Source organism: Myotis nattereri, assembly GCF_964212035.1.
Source record: "Myotis nattereri genome assembly, chromosome: 5".
Taxonomy (NCBI): Eukaryota; Metazoa; Chordata; class Mammalia; order Chiroptera; family Vespertilionidae; genus Myotis; species Myotis nattereri.
In genome coordinates this window covers 18,968,107-18,990,676 of record NC_138080.1, presented here as the reverse complement: position 1 = coordinate 18,990,676, position 22,570 = coordinate 18,968,107, and the positions used below count along the sequence as shown (strand labels likewise).

The window sequence follows — 22,570 nt, the reverse complement described above, 5'->3', positions numbered from 1 at the left end:
TGGGGCCTGGATGAGCGGGAGCAGCAGGTAGGAGCTGCAGGCAGTGTTGGACTGTGGGTTTCAGCCCGATCCCTGCAGGCCACCCAGAGGGACCCCACCCGTGCACGAATTCGTGCACCGGGCCTCTAGTGAATTAATAAGAAAGAACTAGGGCTTTGATGCATGGTAGGAATTGTTCACCAGATCTAAGCCAAGGGAACAGCCTGTGCAAACAACAGAGGCGGGAAAAGCAGGCATAAATGGTCACATGAGACAGTGTGGGCTTTGGCAGGTCCAGTCAGTTCCAGGGCCCCACCTCCAGGGTCGGGACTTGAGGGCCATGGCCTGACCTTCACCTGTCATCCACAGACACCGCGTCTCCACCCAATGCATCTCCAAGCTCCAGCAGCCCTGCCTCTCCAGCCACTGCTGGCCACACCCGCCCTAGCTCCCTTCATGGCCTGGCCGCCAAGCTCGGGCCACCCCGTCCCAAGTCCGGCCGCCGCAAGTCTACCAGCAGCATCCCACCCTCCCCACTGGCTTGCCCGCCTGTGCCTGCACCTCCACCCCGCTCACCCTCACCCCTGCCCGCGCCCACCCGGTCCCCAAGGTTGCGCCGGGGCCAGTCGGCGGAGAAGCTGGGTGCAGGTGAGCGGCTGGAGGGGGAGCTGGGGCGTCGCAACCGCGGGCCAGACTCGGAGCTGGTAGTCATGCGAAGGTTGCACCTGTCTGAGCGCCGTGACTCTTTCAAGAAGCAGGAGGCTGTGCAGGAGGTGAGCTTTGACGAGCCACTCGAGGAGGCCGCCAGGCTGCCTGCTGTGATGCCTCAGATCGCAGTCGAGGGCGCCGAGGCTGTTCCCGGAGCCCTGGGGCCCATTGAGAAGGACTGACCCCTCCCACCTGGCCTCACTCTGGCCTGGAAGTTGTGCGTTTTTTGTGCAAGGTTTGTCCAGTCAAGTGACACCTGGATGGAGACTAAGCCACCAGCCTGCGACTCCAGAAGGCGGAGGCGTCACGCTTCTTGCTGGAAGGTGGAGTCAAGCACCTGCATGTTTTGGTGCCATCCGTCAGGGGCTGTAGGGCAGGAGTGGGAGACGAGGGTGGCACTGTAAATAGCAGCAAATCCCTGTGAGTAACTTATTACTTTTTTTTTTTAAGTATAAGAGAAAGTTTGTTCAGAAAGGTAGAGGCAAAAGAAAGGTCCTTGAAAGAAAGGGGCTCAGGGAACAAGTGACAGAGGCAAAGAAGGGCCTTTGGGAGAGAAAGGTAAAGGTAACCTGTTTGGGGGAAGAAGAGGGGGGAAAGGGGCAGGCGTGCTCCTGGAGGGGAGAGCAAACCTAATGTGTTGCTTTTTGTCACCGGAAGCCAGGCGGAGCTGCCAGGCTGCCACCCCTGGCATCTGGGACCGTTTGCAGGCCCTGCCTCTGGGGCTCTGAAGGAAGCACTTTGGACAAGTCACACGTGTGTGTGTTTTCTCGTTTTTCTGTATTTTTAACATTTTTTTGTTTGTTTTTAAAGTTTTTTTGTGTTTTACTTGATCCCATCCCTGACCCAAGACTCACCAATGGGGACGCTTGTTTGGGCCCAACTTGGATGTGACTTGAAGAGACTAATTGATTCCCTTCCACCACGAAACAGTCATCCCCATGATGATCTGGATGCTGAAGGCTGCTTCCCACCATCACAGCCTCCATCTGTAGACCAGCCTGGCTACAGTCTGCCTCTAGTCCTTTGGGCTTAAGGGATATGGGAACTGGGGCTTTAAGGGATGAGTAGGAGTTCACCACATCTAGGCAGAGGGGTCATCCACTCCACTGGGGGACACTAATGCCCCAGGAGGCGGAGGCCTCAAAGGGCACTCACTGCCAGGGCAGAAGGATGTCCACCCTGGACAAGATTTCACATGTTCGATGCTGGTCAAGTGAGCACAAGAACATGCTGTGTCTGAAACACCCTCTGACGGTCCCTCAATGTGTCAGAGCCTCCCTGGGATGAAATTGAGTCGAAAACCCAAACGGGGGGTAGTGAAGTCTGAGTTTGAACCTTGGCTTCACTGTTTGGCTCTGGGAAAATGATTGCTCCACTCTGTGCCTGAGTTTCCTCGTGTTTACAAAACTAATCCCAGTGACTTTATTAAGCACCTACTATGTGCCAAGGTCTTTTACTCATGTCTTGTCCCTCAGCCAGCCTTGGGAAGGCTGGAGCTGGTGTCATCACCCCCATTTACAGACAAACAACGGAGGCCTGATGAGGGGCAGAGACTTGTCCCACAACTGCTTGGTGAGAGTCATGCAGCCAGGCCCTGCTGTGGGCCTTGTCAGCAAGGGAGCCTGAATGCAATTTAATGTCAGATACAGCTGGCTCCAGCCAGCCCATGTTGCCGTGTGACCCATGGGGGCATCTCAGAGCCTGTTTCCCATTGGGAGGCGGCTGGCTAGATCGCTGTGCCCCACATGGCTTCGGGCATTTCCCCACATACTGCAGCCTGCTCGGCATCCTCCCGCCCCTCCCCCAGCACTGCCTAAGTGTTGGAGCCCGAGGCTGTGCATGACTTGCTTCTTTCTTCCATCACGGAGCTGACAGTGAATAAAACCCACATTGACAAAGAGGAGGTCCAATGTCTGAATTTGTGACCCGGGGCCAAAAATGAGTAAGGGGAGAGTGGGGTGGAGGTGGAGTGAAAACAGACCCTGGGCTCAAAGGCATTTAAAGTGGGTTTTGAATGCTGTGTAGGAGTTCGCTGAGATTCTCTCTGATGGCGCCTCTGGTCCTGGCCGCCTGCTGCCCTCTCCCTGTGAGTACCCATCCTGCGCTCTGCCCTTAAAAGTTTCATTCTGACACCCGTCCGGGGCCCGGGCTCTGTTAATAAATAAACCATTTCTGCATCTTTTTTTAAAAAAATTTTTTTATTGATTTCAGAGAGGAAGGGAGAGAGAGAAACATCAATGATGAGAGAGAACCATTGACTGGCTGCCTCATGCGGGCCACACTGGAGATGCAGCCGGCAACGGGGCATGTGCCCTTGACTGCAGTCGAGCCCGGGGCCCTTCTGTCTCAGGCCAACGCTCTATTCACTGAGCCAAGCCAGCTAGGGCTCTGTGTCCTTTTATACTTGCTTGGGCTGTGCCCTGAAATGACCCCATCTCCACCCAAACCCAGCTCTGCCAAATGCGTCGGTTACTTACTGAGCTCTACTCGGGGTCAGAAACCTTTGGCCACGCCCCCGTTTCCGAGTGTCCTCGGCCACTCGCCGAAAACAGTTGTCTGTCTGCGTTTGGTCTGGCGTTGGGCGTGTTCTCGCGCTAGCTGGGCCGGAGTAGCTTCAGCTGCTTCCAGACGCCCTGGGTTGCCATGGAAACGCCTTCCAACCCGGGCTCCTCAGATCACCGAAACTCCCCGGTCTCGGGGCTCAGTCCTACTGCAGTGCTCTTGGCCAATTCCCGAATCGCTGGGCGTCTCTAAGCTCAGCCGAGCCCAGCCGAACCCAGCCGAACCCAGCCTCAGGATCACTCATCTGACCCGATGGTGCTCAGCCATTTCCGGGGTCACTCGGGAACTTCTAAGCTCAGGCGAGCCTAGCTGAGCCCAGTCTCGGGATCAGTCGTCTGGCCCAATTGCGCTCGGCTATTTCCAGAATCGCTCGGGTGTCCTTAAACCCAGGCTACGCTCCGGAACGCGCACATGACCCGATCGCGTTCGGCTGTTTCCGGAAATGTTGACTGTCTCGGGGACACCCTACCTACATTCTCCAGTCCCGCGGGAGTACGTTCGGCTCTTTCCGGAAGCCCTCAGCCGTCTCCAGGCTCCTCCTCAGCCTCCCTGCTCCCGCCCGACCCGAATATGCTCGGCCATTTCCGCCGGGGGTGGGCCCGGTCATTCGGAACCGCGGCGGCGGAGGCGGGGATCCCGCGGTGGCGCTGACGGAGACCGTGGTGGAGCCACGGGTCAGGCTCGGCTCCGCGTTACGGCCGCCTCGGCGTCGGCGTTAGTGGCCACGACCAGTAAGTCCGGGCCGGCCGGCGTGACAGGCGGGGCTGGGGGTGCGTGCAAATGCGGGCGCCTAGGCTGAGTTCGGCCCGTGGGACCTGGGGGGGACCACAGAAAGCGGGAGGCCTCGGGCTCAACCTGGCAGCCGTGCAGCCCACCCGCACGGAGGCGCGCCGATCGGGGGCCGCCAGGCAAAGATAAGGGACTGGAGCCTTGGCCAGGAATGGAGGGGGGCCCTGCTGGGAGTGGGGCGTCAAGCAGAAATGAGGGGCTCCAGGCATTATGTGAGCATAGTGAGGTACGAGGGTCGGGATTCGGCTCCACTTCCGGGGGTCCACGCAGGCCTGAGTGTGCGTCTGGACACTCATGAGCGCGCAGGCCCTGCGTCCAGCCGCGGAGCCCCTGCCAGGCCTGGCTCCGCTACCCCGCCTCTTGGATTAGGGGAGCCTTGGTCCCCGGTGCGCACACCGGGCGTGTGCAAACGAGTGCAGACAAGCGAATCCAGGCGGTTTTCTAAACGTCCCCTCTTCTGGACCTGTTTCCCCACCTGTAGCATGGGGATACGGGGGCCAGGGAGCGGGTAAGTTGGGGGCCCCCCGGAATGTGGAGCCTCTGCTCTCTTTTCCGCACCTCCTAGGGCTCTGGTGGTGGTGGTGGTGGTGGAGGAGGAATGCTCCTACCCTCTAACCCTCTGCCTGGCAGAGGTCCTGCACGGTCCGTGACTTTCTTAGAGCCATCCAAGCAACTCCCCACTTTCAAGCCTTTGCATGTGGCCAGTGCCTGCTTCTGTCTTTAGTGGGGTCCTGCCCTCTAGAAAAGCACCCCCCACCCCAACCTCTCAGAAGGACTGAACCTGCAGAGCTGAGACTGGGAATGTGTGTTTGCTGAGCTCTGTCTCCCTGACTGGGGACCCCCGGGGGTTGGTCATCACCCTGCAAGTAGCAGCCTCTCCATGGGCAGCTGCAATGCCCTCCTGCCAGCCACCTTTCACCCTGGGGCTGAGGTCTTCTCAACCTCCCACCGACCTGCTTATGTTCTGAGCACCTACTGTGGGCCCTGCGCTGAGTCAGCCAGGACTCCTGTTCATCTGTTCATGTCTCCTTTGCAGAGATCAGAGATCCCTTTGCCTGTGGGAAGGTGGGGTGAGTAATCTGCTGGGACCTCCTTTCCTACCTCTTTGTGCCCCTACTGCCTCCTGTGCTCAACTGGCCCGACCCCTCCTCAGGGCCCCCACGGCACCCTGAGCACTACCTGCTCTGAGTCTAACTAGCTGGCCATGTGGCTGCTACCTTCTCTCATCCATCCTGGGCCTTGACGTTAGGCAGACCTGGGGTTTTGAGTCGTGGCCTCCTGGCAGGATAAAGACCTCCCCGCCCTTAGCTTCAGTTTTCCCATCTCTAACAAAGCTTGTGTACCCCGCATACAGTACATCTGGGCCAGGTACCCCAAGGAACAGCTATTATTGCACCTACTTTACAGCTGGGGAAACTGAGGCCCAGAGAGAGACAGGAAATAGCCCAGGGTTACCAAGTGAGTCAGGGGATTCCAACCCGGGATTTGGGCCTCTCTCTGAGTTGGGGGTGGGAGGAGTCCGACCTGGCTTATGCTGCCATGCCCCTGCCTTGCCTGTTTCCCCCTAGGTCAGCATCCCCTGGTCCCCAGCCGAGCATGGTGACAGCCTGTGCCCTTGGCCCCCTCATGTGGCACAGCTGGAAGAACCGCCAGCCTCGGGCGCCTATGGCCTACCACGTGAGAGAGTGAGGGAGGGAGTGAGTGAGTGGCCTGGCCCAGTCCAGCCCTTCGGATTGAGGGGGCTTCGCAACAACGGAGTGACCGGAGAACACACTGCCGATCCCCTCCCACCAGTTGGTGAACGATGGGCGGAGCAACCAGTGACCCTTGTGAGGGTCATGCAATAACGACAGGAAACAAGGCATGAGCATCCCCCGCAGTCACCTGTAACTTCTTGCTGGAAATAGAGGTCTGAGCACCTCAAGCCAACCCAGTGGACCCACCTGCCCCCACCCAGCTGATGGGGCCACTGGGGCCCCGCGCAGCCACCTGACCACACAGACCCCCCCGCCCACCATGGCTGGCGCCGAGGGCTTCCAGTACCGTGCACTGTACCCGTTCCGCCGGGAGCGGCCAGAAGACCTGGAGCTGTTGCCGGGTGACGTGCTGGTGGTGAGCCGGGCCGCCCTGCAGGGGCTGGGTGTGGCCGAGGGCAGCGAGCGCTGCCCGCAGAACGTGGGCTGGATACCTGGCCTCAATGAGCGAACTCGGCAGCGCGGTGACTTCCCTGGTACCTATGTGGAGTTCCTGGGGCCTGTGACCCTGGCCCGGCCTGGCCCTCGCCCCCGCGGCCCCCGCCCACTGCCTGCCAGGCCCCAAGAGGGGCCCCCTGAGCCAGGTGAGCTGTAGGCAGGAACTCTGTCAGGGATGTGGGGGGGTGGTCCCCTTAGACCCTCCGTTTCCTCTTCAGTAGGCAATGGTGCCTCTTCCGGGGAAGGAGGAATAAGGACGTTTAGTCAGTTGACAGGTGTTGACTATGCTGCTGTTAAGGCCTGGACGCAGCTCACAGTGTTGGGAACATAGGGGTGGACACAGGCCTGTCCCTGCCTCATGGGCCTGGTTCAAGAAATGAGAAGATTGTGATTAGCTGACAACAAAGGCTGTAAGGAAGGAGCTGGGGTGACGGGCTCTAGGCAGTGGCCCTAAGAGGACAGAGTCCATGAGGTGGGAATGTAATGGGTTCAGGGAACAGGGGCCATGCTTCGAGGACCTCATGGGATGAATTCTGAAGACAGTGGGGAGATTTTAGTAGAATTCAGAGGCTCAATTTAGCTTCATTCTATGGTTTGTAGCCAGGGTTCCTTGAGGCACCCCCTTTGTTACCCTGATTTTACCTGGTTTCCAAAACGAAGGGAGCCATGAAACCAGAAAGGGTGGACGCTCAATGGAGGCCATACAGCAGGTGCAGTGTGGGGACACCACCCCCTCACAAAAGACCCTCGGCCATCCCCCCTCTCGAGGGTGTGCTGGGAGTAGAGACTCATGGGCCCTGAGTTGAAATTGCTGTGTGCTGGGTTGGCGGGTGGGGGGCGAGTTCTACCGTGGAAACCAAGGCTCAGGTTGTGGGGAAGAGATCGATGAGCGCTGTGCCCAGCATGGTCTGCTCTGACCGCACAGCAGCCCAGGGAAGCCCATGTACAGATGGGGAGACTGAGGTGCAAGGGGGTCAGATCACTCTCTCAGGACCACCCCGTGAAGGCGAAGGCCCTGGGACGCACCATGTTCCCCGCCCACGACCTGTCTGGTTTTGTGCCAGAGGGACACTGGTGCCCACAGAGGGCGGAATGGGGGCACCAAGGCAGTGTGCTGCTAGCTTGGGACTTGCAGCATCTGGTGTCTCCAGGGCCTGGGCCTGGGCCTGTGTCCTGTGTTGGCCTGGAAGAGCAGGAGGTGGCCCCATCCGGGCTCCCAGCCAGAATCTGCCTCTCTCCCTGGTAACAGCCGCCTCCCTCCTCTGCCTGGCCCAGGTCCAGCCTCCACACACATCCCGGCTCAGGGCGGTAGCCCTGCCCTCCAGATTTTCCAGGCTGGGTGCCTTGTTGGGGAGGGGCCTCTCCAAACCTCAGTTTCCTCATCTGAAAACAGGGAGAACTGGTCTCTTTGTGCCTTCAGACCCTGCCCCACCAGGATCCTGGGACCACCAGCCCCGGGGAGCATGCAGGGTGCCGAGTGCAGCACCCCAGTGTCACCTGGGCTGTGCACCCACGGTGAAATTGCTCCCTCTCTGAGCCTCAGGTCCTCGTCCATAAAACGGGGTGATGGCTGTTCTGATGGAACCTCGCTCCCCATTTCACAAACCGGTCACAGAGCCGTGGCAGCCCCACCTTCTCTCCCCTTGTTCTTTCACTTTTTTAATTTTTGGGGCTTTTTCACTGTAGCTGGGCTTTTCTCCAGCTTGAAGCACCACCTGGCCCATCACTCAGGGAGGCCCCACAGGCCCCGGCTTGCCCCTGTTGTGTGCCAGGGCGTCCCTGCCGAGGGCCAGAACCGCATCCAATGGTGTCCATGCAGGCGGAGCTGCTGAAAATAAAGGGCCCCCTGGGAAGCTCAGAGCCTGAAGGGGCTGGGCCAGGGAGGCCCCTTTCCCTCTGGGGGTGATTTCGGCATTTTTAAACGGGGGCGGGGGTGGGAGATCATTTTTTCAAGGCAAAATGACTTAGGAAATAGAGGAATGTCTTTGGAGTGAGGTGTCCTGGCCTAGATGGGGATATTTTCCCTTTAGACTCTGCCAACCACGTTGTTATTCCACTAAAAAGGGAGAGACAATGTCAGTTTCTCAGTTGAGGAGACTGAGGCCCAGAGAACGAGGTTCCTGCGCGTGAGGTTGCACAGCGAGCAGTGGCAGGGCCGGAACCTGCTGTGTGAGTTTCCTGGGGCCACGGTAACAGACTCCCACAACCCAGGTGGCTTCCAACTACAGAGTGTGTTTTCTCAAGGTTCTGGAGGTCAGAAGCCCAAGACCAAGTGTCGGCAGGGCCACACTCCACGGGGAGGATCTTTTCTGCCTCTTCCAGCCTCTGGTGGCTCCAAACATCCTTAGCTTATGGCCGCCATGTTGCCCCAATCTCTGCCTCTGTTGCAACATGGCTTCTCTTTTACTTTTTAAATTGATTTTAGGGAGGGAGGAAGGGAAAGAGAGAAACATCCATGTGAGAGAGACACATCAATGGGTTGCCTCCCGTATGCATCCCAACCAGGAATTGAACCCACAGCCTAGGTATGTGCCCTGACGAGGAATCGAACCCACGACGTTCCGGTTGACACTCCAACCAGCTGAGCCACACTGGCCTGGGCACATGGCTCGCTTCTTATAGCTACCAGTCATTGCATTTAGGGCTCTAAACTCACAATGATTTCATCTCAAAGTCCTTCCCTTAATTATACCTGCAAAGACCCTATTTTCAAATAAGGTCCCAGTCACAGGTACTGGGGATTAGGATGTGGACATCACTTTGGGGGGACACTAATCAAACTACTACACCTGGTCTGAGGTTGTGTGACTGATATCTTGACCCAGAAAATTGTTTGCCATTAACTTGGTCCTCCCACCCTCAGCCACGGGACCTCTGGCTTTCCCGGGAAAGTGGTCCAGATGCCAGGCCCTTGCCTGAGCTGGGCCCGGCCTGGAGCTGCCCCAGCCGAGATGCAGCCGGCCAAGAAAGGGGCCAGGGTCTTTCTGGGGATCCTGCCAACATGCTGTCCCCTCTTGCCAGGCCTCACACTCCCTGACCTACCTGAGCAGTTCTCCCCACCTGATGTGGCTCCCCCACTGCTGGTAAAGCTTGTGGAGGCCATTGAGCGGACAGGTGAGCCTGGGACTTGATGCAACCCCTGCATTCTGCTTGCTTAATTCTGGTGATGGGCGACTCATCCCTTAACAGGGCTGCTGGGCTCCCTCTGCATGGGAGAAGGCTGAGCCCAGATGCTCTGGGCCTCCTTGTTGAACTGGGGAAGGAATGGCTCCCAGGGGAGATGGGACCGCCCTGGCATGTGCTGCTTCCTCTGCCCCCATCCCCCTCCCCCACCCCTACATGGGATCAGAGCAGCATTTGACAGATGTCTCCTCCCCCACCAGGGCTAGACAGCGAATCCCTCTACAGGCCCGAGCTGCCGCCCCCGTGCACAGGTGAGGGAGTGCTTCCACAGATGGGGGGACAGGGAGTGGACCCCAGCAGCCCCACAGACATCGCCCTCCTGCACCCACAGACTGGTCCCTGAACGACCTAGAGCAGTGGGACTCGGCAGCCCTGGCCGATGGCATCAAGGGCTTCCTGCTGGCACTGCCTGCGCCCGTTGTGACGCTAGAAGCGGCCGCAGAGGCCTTCCGTGCCCTGCGAGGTGAGCCTTGTGGGGAACCCTGGGCGCGGAGGGGCCGGGCCGGTGCGGAAAAGCCCAGCTCACCCCGCTTTGCCGTCTGTCCGCAGAGGCCGCGGGGCCCGTGGGGCCAACTCTTGAGCCCCCGACGCTGCCCCTGCACCACGCGCTCACGCTGCGCTTCCTGCTCCAGCACCTGAGCCGGGCGGCCCGGCGCGCCCCTGCCCCGGGTCCTGCTGTGCGCGCCCTGGGCGTCGCCTTCGGGCCTCTGCTGCTGCGCGCGCCGCCTCCCTCGCCGCCGCCGCCAGGGGTCCCACCGGTCGGGTGAGCAGCCTGCGCCCGTGGGGGCGGGGCCTGGGAAGGGGCGGGGGCGGGGCCTGGGAAGGGGCGGGGCCTGGGAAGGGGCGGGGGCGGGGCCTGGGAAGGGGCGGGGGCGGGGGAGACGGGTTAGCAGGCACAGCTGCCCTGATTGGGGTGGTAGGAAAGATAACAAGGGGTGAACCTGGGCTTCAGGAAGACCCCCCTCCGAGGACTTGGGGCCTGGACCGGAGGAGAGGCACCCGTGTGGGGCCTGGACCTTCCCTTCCAGGTGCCGGACTCCTCAGCGCGGGTGTATTTACTGAGCGCGCACTGCACATACATGAGCAGCAGTTGGCTTCCCACACCTGCCTGCGTCATCTGCCCTCCTTCCCAGCTTTCGTGTGTGCTCACGCAGGTGTGCAGGCACACCCAGGACCTTGTGCACACGCGTGTGCAGATACCCTTGCCTGCTCACTCCCCTCCCCTCCCCCAGGACTGAGCCCAACCCTGACTTCCCAGCTCTGCTGGTGGAGAAGTTGCTTCAGGAGCACCTGGAGGAGCAGGAGGTCGCACCCCCAGGTGACGCCCTTTTGCATCATCCTCTCTTACTGTTGGGGGGCCGTGAGTGAAGACTCCAGGCCCCGCCAGCATCAGCAGGTTCGGTTGCCAGGGGGAGTGGCCCACAGCATAGAATTGGCGTTCACTGTGTTTGTGTTCCTGTCTCCAGCTCTGCCACCTAAACCACCTAAAGTCAAGCCCGCCCCAGCAGGGCTGGCTAATGGGGGGAGCCCGCCCTCTCTGCAGGACGCTGAGTGGTACTGGGGTGACATTTCCAGGTAGGGTTGTGGGGTAGGGTCATGTGGTTGGTAGGCAAGGCCTGAAGGACGGGTTCTCCAATGGGAGGCTCCAATCCTGGGTGTCCCCACAGGGAGGAGGTGAACGACAAACTCCGGGACACACCTGATGGCACCTTCCTCGTCCGAGATGCCTCCAGCAAGATTCAGGGAGAGTATACCCTGACCCTTAGGTGGGGGCCTGCCCCTTGGGGACTGCTGGGGGGAGGGGGGGGAGGAGGACATGTGCTGTGTCAGGGCCAGGACACCTGGAAGTCAGGCTTAGGGTCCTACTGGATGGTGACACCCCCTCTTATCCACCCCCAGGAAAGGTGGAAACAACAAGCTAATTAAGGTCTTCCACCGTGATGGGCATTATGGCTTCTCGGAGCCGCTCACCTTCTGCTCCGTCGTGGACCTCATCACCCACTACCGCCATGAGTCCCTGGCCCAGTACAATGCCAAACTAGACACACGGCTCCTGTACCCCGTGTCCAAGTACCAGCAGGTCTGGGGCCTGGGCAGGAACCAGAGAGGGTGGCCCCGGGCCTGAATTGCCCAGGTGGCCTCACTGCTCGCACTGGGTGTCCTCAGGACCAGATTGTCAAGGAAGACAGCGTGGAGGCAGTGGGCGCCCAGCTCAAAGTCTACCATCAGCAGTACCAGGACAAGAGCCGCGAGTACGACCAGCTCTACGAGGAGTACACACGCACCTCCCAGGTACTGCGGGCCTGCGCACACGGGCAGACGAGGCACGGAGGCCAGTGGCAAGGCCATGGGGACAGACAACTGCTTCCAGGTCACAAAGCAGCCACTGAGCACCAGGAACTGTCCTAAAAACATAGAAATAAATGTATGTGGTGTTCTTTGTTTTTTTAATAAATTTTTATTGATTTCAGAGCGGGAGAGAGAAAGAGAGATAGAAACATCAATGATGAGAGAATAATTGATCGGCTGCCTCCTGCACGCCCCCACTGGGGATTGAGCCTGCAACCCGGGCATGTGGCCTTGACTGGAATCGAACCCGGGACCCTTCGAACCCGGGCCGACGCTCTGTCCACTGAGCCAAACCGGCTAGGGCAGTGATGGCGAACCTTTTGAGCTCGGCGTGTCAGCATTTTGAAAAACCCTAACTTAGCTCTGGTGCCGTGTCACATATAGGAATTTTTTTATATTTGCAACCATAGTAAAACAAAGACTTATATTTCTGATATTTATTTTATATATTTAAATGCCACTTAACAAAGAAAAATCAACCAAAAAAATGAGTTCATAGGTTCTCCATCACTGAGCTAGGGTGTACGTGTTTTTTTTTGTTTTTTTTTAAATATATTTTATTGATTTTTTTACAGAGAGGAAGGGAGAGAGATAGAGAGTTAGAAACATCAATCAGCTGCCTCCCGCACATCCCCTACTGGGGAAGTGCCCGCAACCCAGGTACATGCCCTTGACCGGAATCGAACCTGGAACCCCTCAGTCCGCAGGCCGACGCTCTATCCACTGAGCCAAACCGGTTATGGCAGGGTGTACGTGTTTTTATTCTTTTTTTTAAGAACAAACAAGATGATGCCAGTCAGCCTGTGAGGAGCAGCTGGGCTAGGACCTGGGAGATGTCTCGGTTAACCTGTGCATCTCTCAGTACCTCAGTTTCCCCATCTGTAAACTGGGACTGTGTGTTTTAATTCCTTCTCCGTCCCCTTCAACCTAGAGGTTATTTATAGTGATGACAATAATCTGATGTGTGGTTCTCAACCTCCTGGCCTTTTAATACAGCTCTTCGTGTTGTGACCCAACCATAACATTATTTTCGTTGCTACTTCATCACTGTAATGTTGCTACTGTTATGAATCGTAATGTAAATATCTGATATGCGGGATGGTCTTAGGCGACCCCTGTGAAAGGGTCGGTCATTCGACCGCCAAAGGGGTCGCAACCCACAGGTTGAGAACCACTGGATTAGACAGTCAGTCAGGAGGTCACATTAAAAAACAGCATCTTCTAAAACAGGGAAGGGGAGGTTCTCTTACTCTGGACTCTGTTGAAGACTCCTTTGGCAAGTTGAGATGCAACTTACTCAGATCAAATGACCCTCTCAGGCTGGGAATGGCTTACTTCCCCTGCGGTCCCTGAAGGATTTCTTTCTTGTCCTCTTTTTACTGATGCATCTGCTGAGGCTCTGAGTGGACAAGATGCCTGCCTGCCTGGGATCTGTTAGGAACATCGTGACTTGGACAAGACTTAGGCTCCCTGAGTCTTAGTTTCCCCATTAATATTTCTGACTTTGTAGGAGGCTGTTGGCAGGCTCTGTGAGATGGTGCACGGGAAATGCTTGGTACAGCATTTACTCTGAGAAGGAACGCATGAACTGTAGCAACTAGGTTAATCATTAATTATCAGCAGTGCCTGCAAGTCTAGGTATTAATAAGGTACCCAGCCGAAGCCGGTTTGGCTCAGTGGGTGGAACGTCGGCCTGCGGACTGAGGGGTCCCGGGTTCGATTCCGGTCAAGGGCATGTACCTGGGTTGCGGGCACGTCCCCAGTGGAGGATGTGCAGGAGGCAGCTGATCGATGTTTCTCTCTCATCGATGTTTCTGGCTCTCTATCCCTCTCCCTTCCTCTCTGTAAAAAATCAATAAAATATATTTAAAAAATAAATAAATAAATAAGGTACCCAAGGGAGGTTATAAAGGAGAAATGTGTTTGGGGAAATGGGGGATTGAAGGTTGACTAGGAGTTCGTTTGGTGCAGTAAGAGCTAGAGGAATGACATGCCTAGAGGATGGAACAGCTTGAACAAAGAGTTGGGATCTGCCATCGCCCTCATGAGGGACTTGCGGGGAGTCCCAGATGATGCTGAGACCCACCCCCTCCTCCAGGAACTGCAGATGAAGCGCACCGCCATCGAGGCCTTCAATGAAACCATCAAGATCTTCGAAGAGCAGGGCCAGACTCAAGAGAAGTGCAGCAAGGAGTATCTGGAACGCTTCCGGCGTGAGGGCAATGAGAAGGAGATGCAGAGGTGAGTCCTGCTCCTCTGCCCTGCCCTTCCCACCCCATCTACTGCAAGTGGGAAAAGAAAAGAAATGGAGGGGGCAGCTGGGATTCCAGGGGGAGGGAGGGTCAGTTGAAATGGGCTTTGAAGGCTGAATAGGAGTTCACCAGAGGAGAAATCAGGGAAACAGCATGTGCAGAGGCTTAGAGGCTGGGAGCCATCCACGGCCCCTGAGCCACTCCTCCCCCCCAGGATCCTGCTGAACTCAGAACGGCTCAAGTCTCGCATCGCCGAGATCCACGAGAGCCGCACGAAGCTGGAACAGGAGCTGCGGACACAGGCCTTGGACAACCGGGAGATCGATAAGCGCATGAACAGCCTGAAGCCAGACCTCATGCAGCTGCGCAAGATCCGAGACCAGTACTTGGTGTGAGTGCCCTACGCTCGCCTAGGACCCCATTAGGAGGACCTTGGCAAGGGCTCTTTTCCCACCTGCGCCTTAGGTGCGTACCTGCGCCTGCTGTACGCTAGACTGTGCTGCGCCACCACGCACATACTTTGTCGTCTCCAAGTCCTTTGTAAACTTTCCCCTTTGCAGCTAGGAAAGCTGAGACGCAGAACAGATCACTGCGCTGTGCGTGCGAAGGCCAGCAGCATTGTGTGCAGCCCCTAAGACCGAGTTTCTGGTGGTGACATGACCCCGCGGGGTGGCGGGTGCTGGAGGCTCCACCAGTGTTAACAGAAACAGAATAAATAGGGGGTTTCCTGGCAGAGCCAGGCTCTTCCACCTTCAGTCTGGCACCTTGTGGCAACCGGTGGTATTGCACCCAAACCCACCCTCCTTGGTCAGCCCTTGCCTCCCAGCAGGCTGGACTGGACTGGACTCGACCCCGGTGGTCTGGCCCTGCCTCTGCTGCACCAGCCGCCTTTCCTTCTCCTCCCAGATGGCTCACCCAGAAAGGCGCCCGGCAGAAGAAAATCAACGAGTGGTTGGGAATCAAAAATGAGACTGAAGAGTGAGTGACCACATGAAGGGAGGCAGGGAGGGCTTCCCAGAAGAAGGGCCATTTTTGGTGGGTTTTGCAGAATGGTAGGAGTTCACCAGGAAGGGAGTGTTGTCCGGGGGTCAGGGGGCCCCAGAGGCTGCCGGGTAAGTGACCAGCGCCCCTCTCTGCCTGCCCACAGCCAGTACGCACTGATGGAGGATGAAGATGACCTCCCCCACCATGAGGAACGAACCTGGTATGTGGGCAAGATCAACCGCACGCAGGCTGAGGAAATGCTGAACGGCAAGCGGGATGGGACCTTCCTCATCCGTGAGAGCAGCCAGCGGGGCTGCTACGCCTGCTCTGTGGTGTGAGTGCCCTGGGGGTGGAGGAGCCACATGTTCCTTCCAAGAGCTCTGATTGAGCACCTACTGTGTGCTAGACTTTGGGAAGACAGCTGGGAAGAAGATCCCCATGGCTGCCACAGGAAGAAGGGTTACGGGGGGTAGGGGAGGAAGCTGGGACAGTGTCCAGGCCAGGGATGTTGGGGTCTGGACCAGGTCAGGGGCTGAGAATTGAGGGAGCGGCTGGGGAAGCCCCTGGGTGCCCACCTGACCACCTGTTTGCTCACACCACAGGGTGGACGGCGATACCAAGCACTGCGTCATCTACCGCACGGCCACTGGCTTGGGTTTTGCGGAGCCCTACAACCTGTACGGGTCTCTGAAGGAGCTGGTGCTGCATTACCAGCACACCTCCCTCGTGCAGCACAACGACGCACTTACCGTCACACTGGCACATCCCGTGCGCGCCCCGGGCCCCGGGCCACCCCCGGCCGCCCGCTGACGCATACAGAGCAGGACTCCATTTATCTGTCTGTGTGTCTTCTTTGTGAAGCTTTCTCTGTCTCAATCTCTCCCTTGCTTTCTCTGAGTCTCTCTCTTCCTGTCACTCTTTCCACCCCCATCTCTGTCTTCTCTGTCTCTCTTAGTCTCTGCACTTCCGTGTCTCTGTTAGAGGAGCCTACCTCCTCCAGCCCATGCCCCCTTTCCCCTGAGCACTGCCCTCCCCCGGCTCTGGCTGCCCCCACCAGTTCCTACGGTTCCCCCAAGCTCCCCCTGCCTGTACCTGCCATGTTTACAAAGGCCCCTGGGGTGCTCAGCCCCAGCCTGGTGCCCTGATTTTTAAGCCATAGACCTGGGGTCCGGGCAGGAAGAAGGCAGGAAGGAACTTCGCTGGGCCACTTCCAAGAACCTCAGCTGTGACATTCGGGGCCGGGCGGGTCCCAATGCCCCACAGACCCAACTTCCCCTCCAAACCCTGAAGTGAAACCCGCACTGGTTACCCCCTCATGGAGCTGCTGCCCAGAAGCCCTCCACCCCCAAAAGCAAAATGATTAAAAATAACCTCAGGAGCGGGGCCCCTCTGACCCCAAGCTTCCCAGGAACCGAGGCTGTGCAGGGACTGCTGGGCCAGCCGAGAGGCACCGCCGCCCCCAGCACCTCCGCTCGATGCAGTTTCAAGGCTTCTCCTTGATCGTGTTGGGTTCTGATTTTGTTTCCTTGACTGTAAACCCATTTTCTCCTCTTTTGGGACAAGAACCCTGGTTTTCTATGCTGCCATGGACACTCCCCGCCCCCCCCCCTCCCCTGCCTGCCCAGCTAGGCTGGCAGGTGGGTTTTGTATGGTACGTTGATACTGATGTGGATATAAAACATGGAACTCAGTGGATGCTTCTGTTATTGATGCTTCTCCATGGCCACGTGGTCACACAGAGAAGGGCTTGAGTTTAACTCAGGCTGCCCGTGGGGGCCCACAACCCCAGCCCCCTCCCCCTCGTGTAGCTGCTTATGTCCAGAGAAGTTGAGAGACCTGACCAAGGTCACACAGCAGAGAGGTTCAAACCCTGAACTCTGGCTTAATCAAGGGACCCCAGACTCCAACCCAGCTCTTCACTGGCCCCCTCGGTTTGAGTCCCAGCATTCAGCCACCGGCCATACCGTGATGTGCAACTTCCCCATTGCCAAGTGCGGTCAATGGACAACCCCTACCACGCCACCCCCAGAGTTCTTTCTGAGCTGGGGTTATGTGTACGAGTCCATCCAGCATTGTGAGCAATTATTGAAAGGTGAGCGTGGTGGATGGTGCACATGGGCCGGCTAAATAGCCATCTCAGATGGTGACTAAAGAAAACTGAAATGATTTAAGGGGAGGGGTTGGGGATGAGCTATCTATCCAAAGGGAAGGGCCGCACAGCGCTGAGCCAAGGGGCCATTGGGTCGACGATGGCAGCGCCCCGTAGCTAGAGTTTCATCTTTATATGCAGTCACTGGTGGGAAACGTCACCAGCAGGTTTGGGGGCTGAGCTGGTGGGTATGGAACACAGGTGTGCAATCAGGTGCCTTCGGGACACCTTCCATTCCTTGTGTGGTCTGACTCCTGGTGTCCAGCGAGTTTTTTCTGTTCTTTTGTTCTCCTGTGGCGGGAAGCTTACAAATGGCCGTTAAGGATTGCATTGCCCTATAAGTCTAACAGTTGTATTTATCTGTTTCTCCCATCCTGCCCAGCACAGAGAGGGCACCCAACTAGCTCCCAAGGTCATGTTGCTTTGCTTTGCAGAGACTTCAGGAAGGAAATGGGTTTTGCTGAGGGTCCAAAGGGATGGGATGGGTGGATCATCCAGCCACGGGGACTTCAGGCAAAGCCTGGCTCCCAAGCTGTTGCCGTGAGCCTGTGTGTGTGTGTGTGTGTGTGTGTGCGTGCGCGCGCGGGCGCAGGCTGGCGCTTCCCCAGCGTGTGTGTGACGTGGGCTGTGGGAGCTGTGGCCATGGGGCGTTGGCTGTATTCCAGGCCAGGTTGTGCGCGTTTCCTCCTGTGAGGTCTGACTCCGTGTCACGACTGGAATGTGAGACCTTGCAAAGTGTGACTATCTCAGTCGTTCTCCCAGTACTCCCAGCTTCCAGTCCTTCAGCAGGGCTGTTCTGTCTGCCTTCACTGCTGCCCTGTGTCACCCCCTCCCAGGGTCACAGCCCAGCTGCCCCACCCCCCTCCCAGGCAACTGTCCCTTTGCCTCTGAGTCTTCCACGGTGGCTTTATTCCCCTACCTCCCTCTTCTCCCATTTTATAGGCTGGGAAACTGAGGCTCCATCACTTGAGGTGCCCAGCACGGTCCTGGGGCTAACCTGGCCTGGCTGACTGCTGGTTTGGGTCCTACATGGGCATCCCCAACCCCCACCCATGGACATAGTTCAGGCTTCAGGAATTACTGCTCCAACCCCAGGGGAGCTTGCTGAGAGCCAGGATGCACGAGGCCACCCCCTCTCCCCACCCAAAACCCCTAACCTTGGGAAGAATGACCACCAGCTTCCTCCCACCCCCTAGAGTCAGGGTGGGGGCCAGGGGAAGTGAGCGGCCCTACTGCTCTGGCTTCTGCTTTCTGGCCCAGCTGTGGCCAAGTCTGAGTCAACCCCTCGGGACTATATCTGGGCTGGGGAGTGGACTGGGGCTGGGGTGAGGGGCAGGGCCCATGGGTGAGGGGTAACGGGGGTCTTGAGCCAGGCTAGGGAAAGAGTTCGGGCTGTGCAGCCAGTGCCCACTCCCAGGTAGGGAGTCGCGCCCGCCCTCCCTGGCCCCCCAGAGTGCAGGGATGCCCCGGCTGGGGGCAGGGGGCTAGACCACCCTAGCTGCTCCAGAGGGCTCTGCGGGGAGAAGACCCTTCCGCCTCCCTCTCTGTGTCTGTTTCTGAAGCCCCCGCCCCACGTGGGCTCCAGGAGCTTGATCCCAGCTTCACGTGTCTGGGCTGGGCAGATGCGGGGCTGGGCTGGGCAGATGCGGGGCTGGGGTGAGGGTGAGGTGAAGCGCTGAGCGGCCGGATGGCCAAGTGATTGCTGTCCCAGCACCTGGCAGGGGGGGAGGGGGGATGGAGGGGGGGGTTGGAGGGGGACAGGGGCGGGTTGCAAAGGGAGATCCCGAGGGAATTGCAGACACCAGAGACGCCAGCCCGGCCCCGAGGGGCGTGGGCCCCGGGAGGCGGGTCCGGCCTAGGGGCAGGGCCACGACCGGGTTAAAGGCCGCTCCCTCCCCCGGACTGCTCCTGTCGCCGCGCCTGTGCCCACGCTGTGATGGCCTGGTCGCCACTCCTGCCGTTCCTGCTGGTGCTGCTGCTCCAGGTCCCCGCGGAGGCGCGCGCGTCCCCGCTGGACACCGTCCTCGAGGGGGCGGCCCCCTGCCAGGTAAGGACGACAGGTCGGCGGGCGGGCGGCTCGCCTCCTCCGAGACCTGGCCCCGCAGCCCGCGATCTGCAGGGGACACGCCCGTCGGTGCCGAAATCCCCCTGTGATTCCAGGCACTGGCCGCACTCGGAGCACTTTCGCTTTCCCATCCCTAGCCGAGACGCTCGCTCGGCGGTCCCCACTCCGTCCCCGCCCGGCCCGCCCGAGGGTGCACTGAGCACCTACTGTGTGTATCTGGGATGGGAATCAGGGTCTCCCCTTGGAGGCCAGGGGAAGCCCCGACAAGCCTGCCCATGGCACCCGCATCCCTACCGGATGCACTTCGGCCAAGGAAGAGCGCCCAGCCAACACCCGCCTCGGAGGCTGGCGACTTGCTCACAAACCGGGGTGCCTGCGCCCCTCGGCTGGAGCCGGAAGTCAGCACTTATTAGGTGCCACCTCCGCAGGGAGCGTGGGAGGGTTCCGTGGGCCCCTTGGGAGGAAGCGGAGTCAGAGCAGGTGTAGGAGCAAGGCTCTGGGTGTGAAGTGGCACCAAATGAGCATCCATTAGTCTCCTGTGGTATGCACCTCTGGGAAGGCAGGATTGAGGTCAGGGACCAGAAATGTGCTTGCCTTGAGTCCTTACCGTAGACGACGGTTCCCCTGGGCCAGAGGTTTCACTTCAGCTGGAGAAAAGCAAGAGCTGTGCATGCATTAATTGCCTGCGGTATACAAGTCTGTCCCATCTGTTCTGCAGCCAAACACACTTAAGGGCGCAGTAAAGCCTTAGAGTCAAGAGTGCTCTCAGGATGGAGCACTTACTATTGGCATCTCTCTTTCTGCAAGAGAACCAAGCAGAGCTACAACTTGCTTCATACCCCTTCCTCCTGCACAGGCCGGTTACCTGTGCCCACAGGTGTCCCTTGGAAAGCCCCGCGCACCACCTGTCAACGTGAGTCTCTATTACGAGGCCCTGTGCGGTGGCTGCAGGCTCTTCCTGGTCCGAGAGCTGTTCCCCACGTGGCTGATGGTCTATGAGATTCTCAATGTCACTCTGGTGCCCTACGGAAACGCCAAGGTACATGGGCGCCAGGGAAGCTGAGGCCCGTGGCCAGGATTGGGAGACACCTGTGGCGAGCTGGCCGGTACTCACCTCACTGCCTTTCAGGAACAGAATGTCAGCGGCAAGTGGGAGTTTACGTGCCAGCATGGAGAGGAGGAGTGCAAGTGGAACAAGGTGGAGGTGAGCAGCCCCAGGGTCCCATGTGGGGCACACGGAGGCCTGGGAGGCTTCAGGCGGTAACGAAGGCAAAATCCAGGCTCAGAGGGGATTGGGACCAGCTCTCTCCCCTGCCGATGTGTCTCCACCCATTGCTTTGTTAATGGGTGCCCATGGTTATTACCAGAGTGGTCTTGGCGTGCTCTGGGCCCTACTCATGCCTTTGCCTGCCCACCCCTAGGCCTGCCTGTTGGACCAGCTGACGTGGAACGCAGCTTTCCTAACCATTGTCTGCTTAGAGGAACTGGATGACATGGAGAGCAACCTGAAGCCAGTGAGTGATACTCTTACTTGGCCTGGGTTGGGGGACCCTGGCCTTCCCACACTCAGACCCAGTTCAAGTCCTGTCCCCAACAGCCACTCTTTGTAGGCCCCAGGGAAAATGCTCTTTCCTTTCTAAGCCTCTGTCTGTGAATCAAGGGAAGGAAGATCTGGGGCATGGGTAGGTGAGGGAGTGCTTTCTCTAGGAGCAGCCTCTGAGCTGGGCTTCCATGAACAGGAATGTGCAGGGACACAGATGATGACCCTCCTCTGGGGTATGGGGGTGACAAGACGGGCCCGCCCACCTCCCTGGAAGATTACGAAAAAGAGCTCCCAAAGGAATGACTCATCTGCCCTGATCAATTATTCATTCATCAAATATTCAGGCCACCCAGGAGGACTCACCCTGAGACGCCCCAGCCCTGTGGAACCATACCGGGGCTGGCAGGGTACAGAGGAGGGGGAGCCCTGAGGAGATGCTGAGGAAGCTGGAGGATGGGTGTTCCTGGTAGAGGGAACAGCACAGATAAAAGCTCTGAGGCAAATGTAGGAGTCAGGGGCTGAAGGTCTGGTCAGAGTGGACTCAGGAGCAGCCTAAGCTCTGCCTCAGGGGCCTCCACTCAGGCATGTATGAAACACCTGCTGTTTACATGCATGTTACATTGTCCTGGACCCAAGAGTCCCTTATTGCCAGTGAGGAAACAGAAACTTGGCTTGGGGGGCCCCTAAGGGGACTGTTGGGGAGATAACAAGGAGCTAGCTAAGGCTCACTGGCCCTCCTCTGCCCTCAGTGCCTGCAGATCTATGCCCCGAAGGTGTCCCCAGATGCCATCATGGACTGTGCAATGGGGGACCGTGGCACACAGCTCTTGCACATGAATGCCCAACTTACAGACGCTCTGGAGCCGCCCCATGAGTATGTGCCTTGGGTCCTCGTCAATGGGGTAAGAATCTAGTGGCCCTCAGGTTGGCCCTCGGGCAGGGACCAGGGTGATGGGTGTACCCACCAGTCTGGAAGACAGGGAGGCAGGGGCCAGGCTTGGGGCCATTTGCAACCCCTTCTGGGCCTGGCATGGGCTGGTCAGGGCAGGTAGCACTGTGACCTCCTGTCTTGCTTCGTGCAGAAACCTTTGAAAGACATTAGCCAGCTCCTAACCGTCGTGTGCCAGTTGTACCAGGTAAGCCAGAGTGATTCATCAAGTGGGGGTGGGGTCTCTCTCAGGCCCCCAACTCACGACTGTCTCCTCCAGGGTGAGAAGCCAGAATTCTGCCCATCCAAGGCCAGCTCCCACTGGGACGTCTGCCTCAAGTGACAGCTGTTGCCCTTGGAGGAAGCTGATGGAAGAATGAGCTCCCACCTGCCTTCATTTTTCTGATCCCTGACTTAGCAGCTATGGCTCATCATCCAGATAACTTACACATTCCATGAAGTCCAGATTTTACCCCAAGATCTAGAATCTACCACTAAGAATGGTGCTACATTGAAACTAGTTTAATAAACCCTTCTAGACATTGTGACAATATCCTTCCATTCCCCCCGCCCCCCAGCCTGTGACAACTGCTGTTCTTTTGTTTCTATGAGTTTTACTTTTTTAAATTCCACATATAAATAAAATCATACAATATTTGTCCTCTGACTTATTTCACTCCGCATCGTATCCTCCAGGTTCCCCCATATTATCACAAATAGCAAGGTTTCCTTCTATTTTTTTATGGTCGAATAATATTTGTGTTGTCCCTTTTGTTAAAAAGGATAATGTCCAGCTGGTATAGCTCAGTGGTTGAGTGTCAGTCTATGAACCAGGAGATCAGAGTTCCATTCCCAGTCAGGGCATATGCTCCAGTTGTGAGTTCAAT

General features: G+C 58.0%; 3 protein-coding genes across 4 annotated transcripts in view; all 3 read left to right on the top strand.

The window, feature by feature from the left end:
* The window catches only part of MAST3 (microtubule associated serine/threonine kinase 3), a 37,684-nt gene extending 35,097 nt beyond the window's left edge, over nucleotides 1-2,587 (top strand). Inside the window, exon 27 of the mRNA XM_081090993.1 lies at nucleotides 349-2,587. Coding sequence (XP_080947119.1) covers nucleotides 349-869 — 521 coding nt within the window. The 3' untranslated portion in view covers nucleotides 870-2,587. The remainder of the gene's footprint in view (nucleotides 1-348) is intronic.
* A 1,302-nt stretch (nucleotides 2,588-3,889) lies between these two features.
* On the top strand, nucleotides 3,890-16,688 carry PIK3R2 (phosphoinositide-3-kinase regulatory subunit 2). Of its 2 annotated transcripts, XM_081093371.1 has the most exons (17): nucleotides 3,890-3,980; nucleotides 5,075-5,108; nucleotides 5,607-6,376; nucleotides 9,252-9,344; nucleotides 9,614-9,664; nucleotides 9,745-9,876; nucleotides 9,963-10,176; nucleotides 10,646-10,731; nucleotides 10,880-10,988; nucleotides 11,081-11,179; nucleotides 11,313-11,493; nucleotides 11,580-11,705; nucleotides 13,861-14,003; nucleotides 14,229-14,405; nucleotides 14,921-14,992; nucleotides 15,162-15,332; nucleotides 15,601-16,688. In XM_081093371.1, the coding sequence occupies exons 3-17, from the start codon at nucleotides 6,055-6,057 to the stop codon at nucleotides 15,806-15,808; spliced, it is 2,184 nt and encodes a 727-aa protein (XP_080949497.1). In that variant the 5' UTR covers nucleotides 3,890-3,980; nucleotides 5,075-5,108; nucleotides 5,607-6,054; the 3' UTR covers nucleotides 15,809-16,688. The 2 variants fall into 2 exon arrangements, 1 of the variants encoding a protein (XP_080949497.1); XR_013996109.1 differs by lacking the exon at nucleotides 15,601-16,688 and having other exon boundaries at nucleotides 14,921-15,049; nucleotides 15,162-15,279.
* A 2,371-nt stretch (nucleotides 16,689-19,059) lies between these two features.
* On the top strand, nucleotides 19,060-22,349 carry IFI30 (IFI30 lysosomal thiol reductase). Its single transcript, XM_081092280.1, has 7 exons — nucleotides 19,060-19,194; nucleotides 20,069-20,251; nucleotides 20,342-20,416; nucleotides 20,634-20,726; nucleotides 21,505-21,657; nucleotides 21,838-21,891; nucleotides 21,964-22,349. The coding sequence occupies exons 1-7, from the start codon at nucleotides 19,084-19,086 to the stop codon at nucleotides 22,024-22,026; spliced, it is 732 nt and encodes a 243-aa protein (XP_080948406.1). The 5' UTR covers nucleotides 19,060-19,083; the 3' UTR covers nucleotides 22,027-22,349.
* The last annotated feature ends 221 nt before the right edge of the window (nucleotides 22,350-22,570 follow it).

Bases quoted from the DNA above. Each gene is read 5' to 3' on its own strand.
- PIK3R2 (XM_081093371.1), top strand. From the start codon at position 6,055: ATGGCTGGCGCCGAGGGCTTCCAGTACCGTGCACTGTACCCGTTCCGC. The intron at 10,989-11,080 runs GTAGGGTTGTGG...GTGTCCCCACAG, and splicing joins TACTGGGGTGACATTTCCAG to GGAGGAGGTGAACGACAAAC. The intron at 14,004-14,228 runs GTGAGTCCTGCT...CCTCCCCCCCAG, and splicing joins AATGAGAAGGAGATGCAGAG to GATCCTGCTGAACTCAGAAC.
- IFI30 (XM_081092280.1), top strand. From the start codon at position 19,084: ATGGCCTGGTCGCCACTCCTGCCGTTCCTGCTGGTGCTGCTGCTCCAG. The intron at 21,658-21,837 runs GTAAGAATCTAG...TGCTTCGTGCAG, and splicing joins CTTGGGTCCTCGTCAATGGG to AAACCTTTGAAAGACATTAG. The intron at 21,892-21,963 runs GTAAGCCAGAGT...TGTCTCCTCCAG, and splicing joins TCGTGTGCCAGTTGTACCAG to GGTGAGAAGCCAGAATTCTG.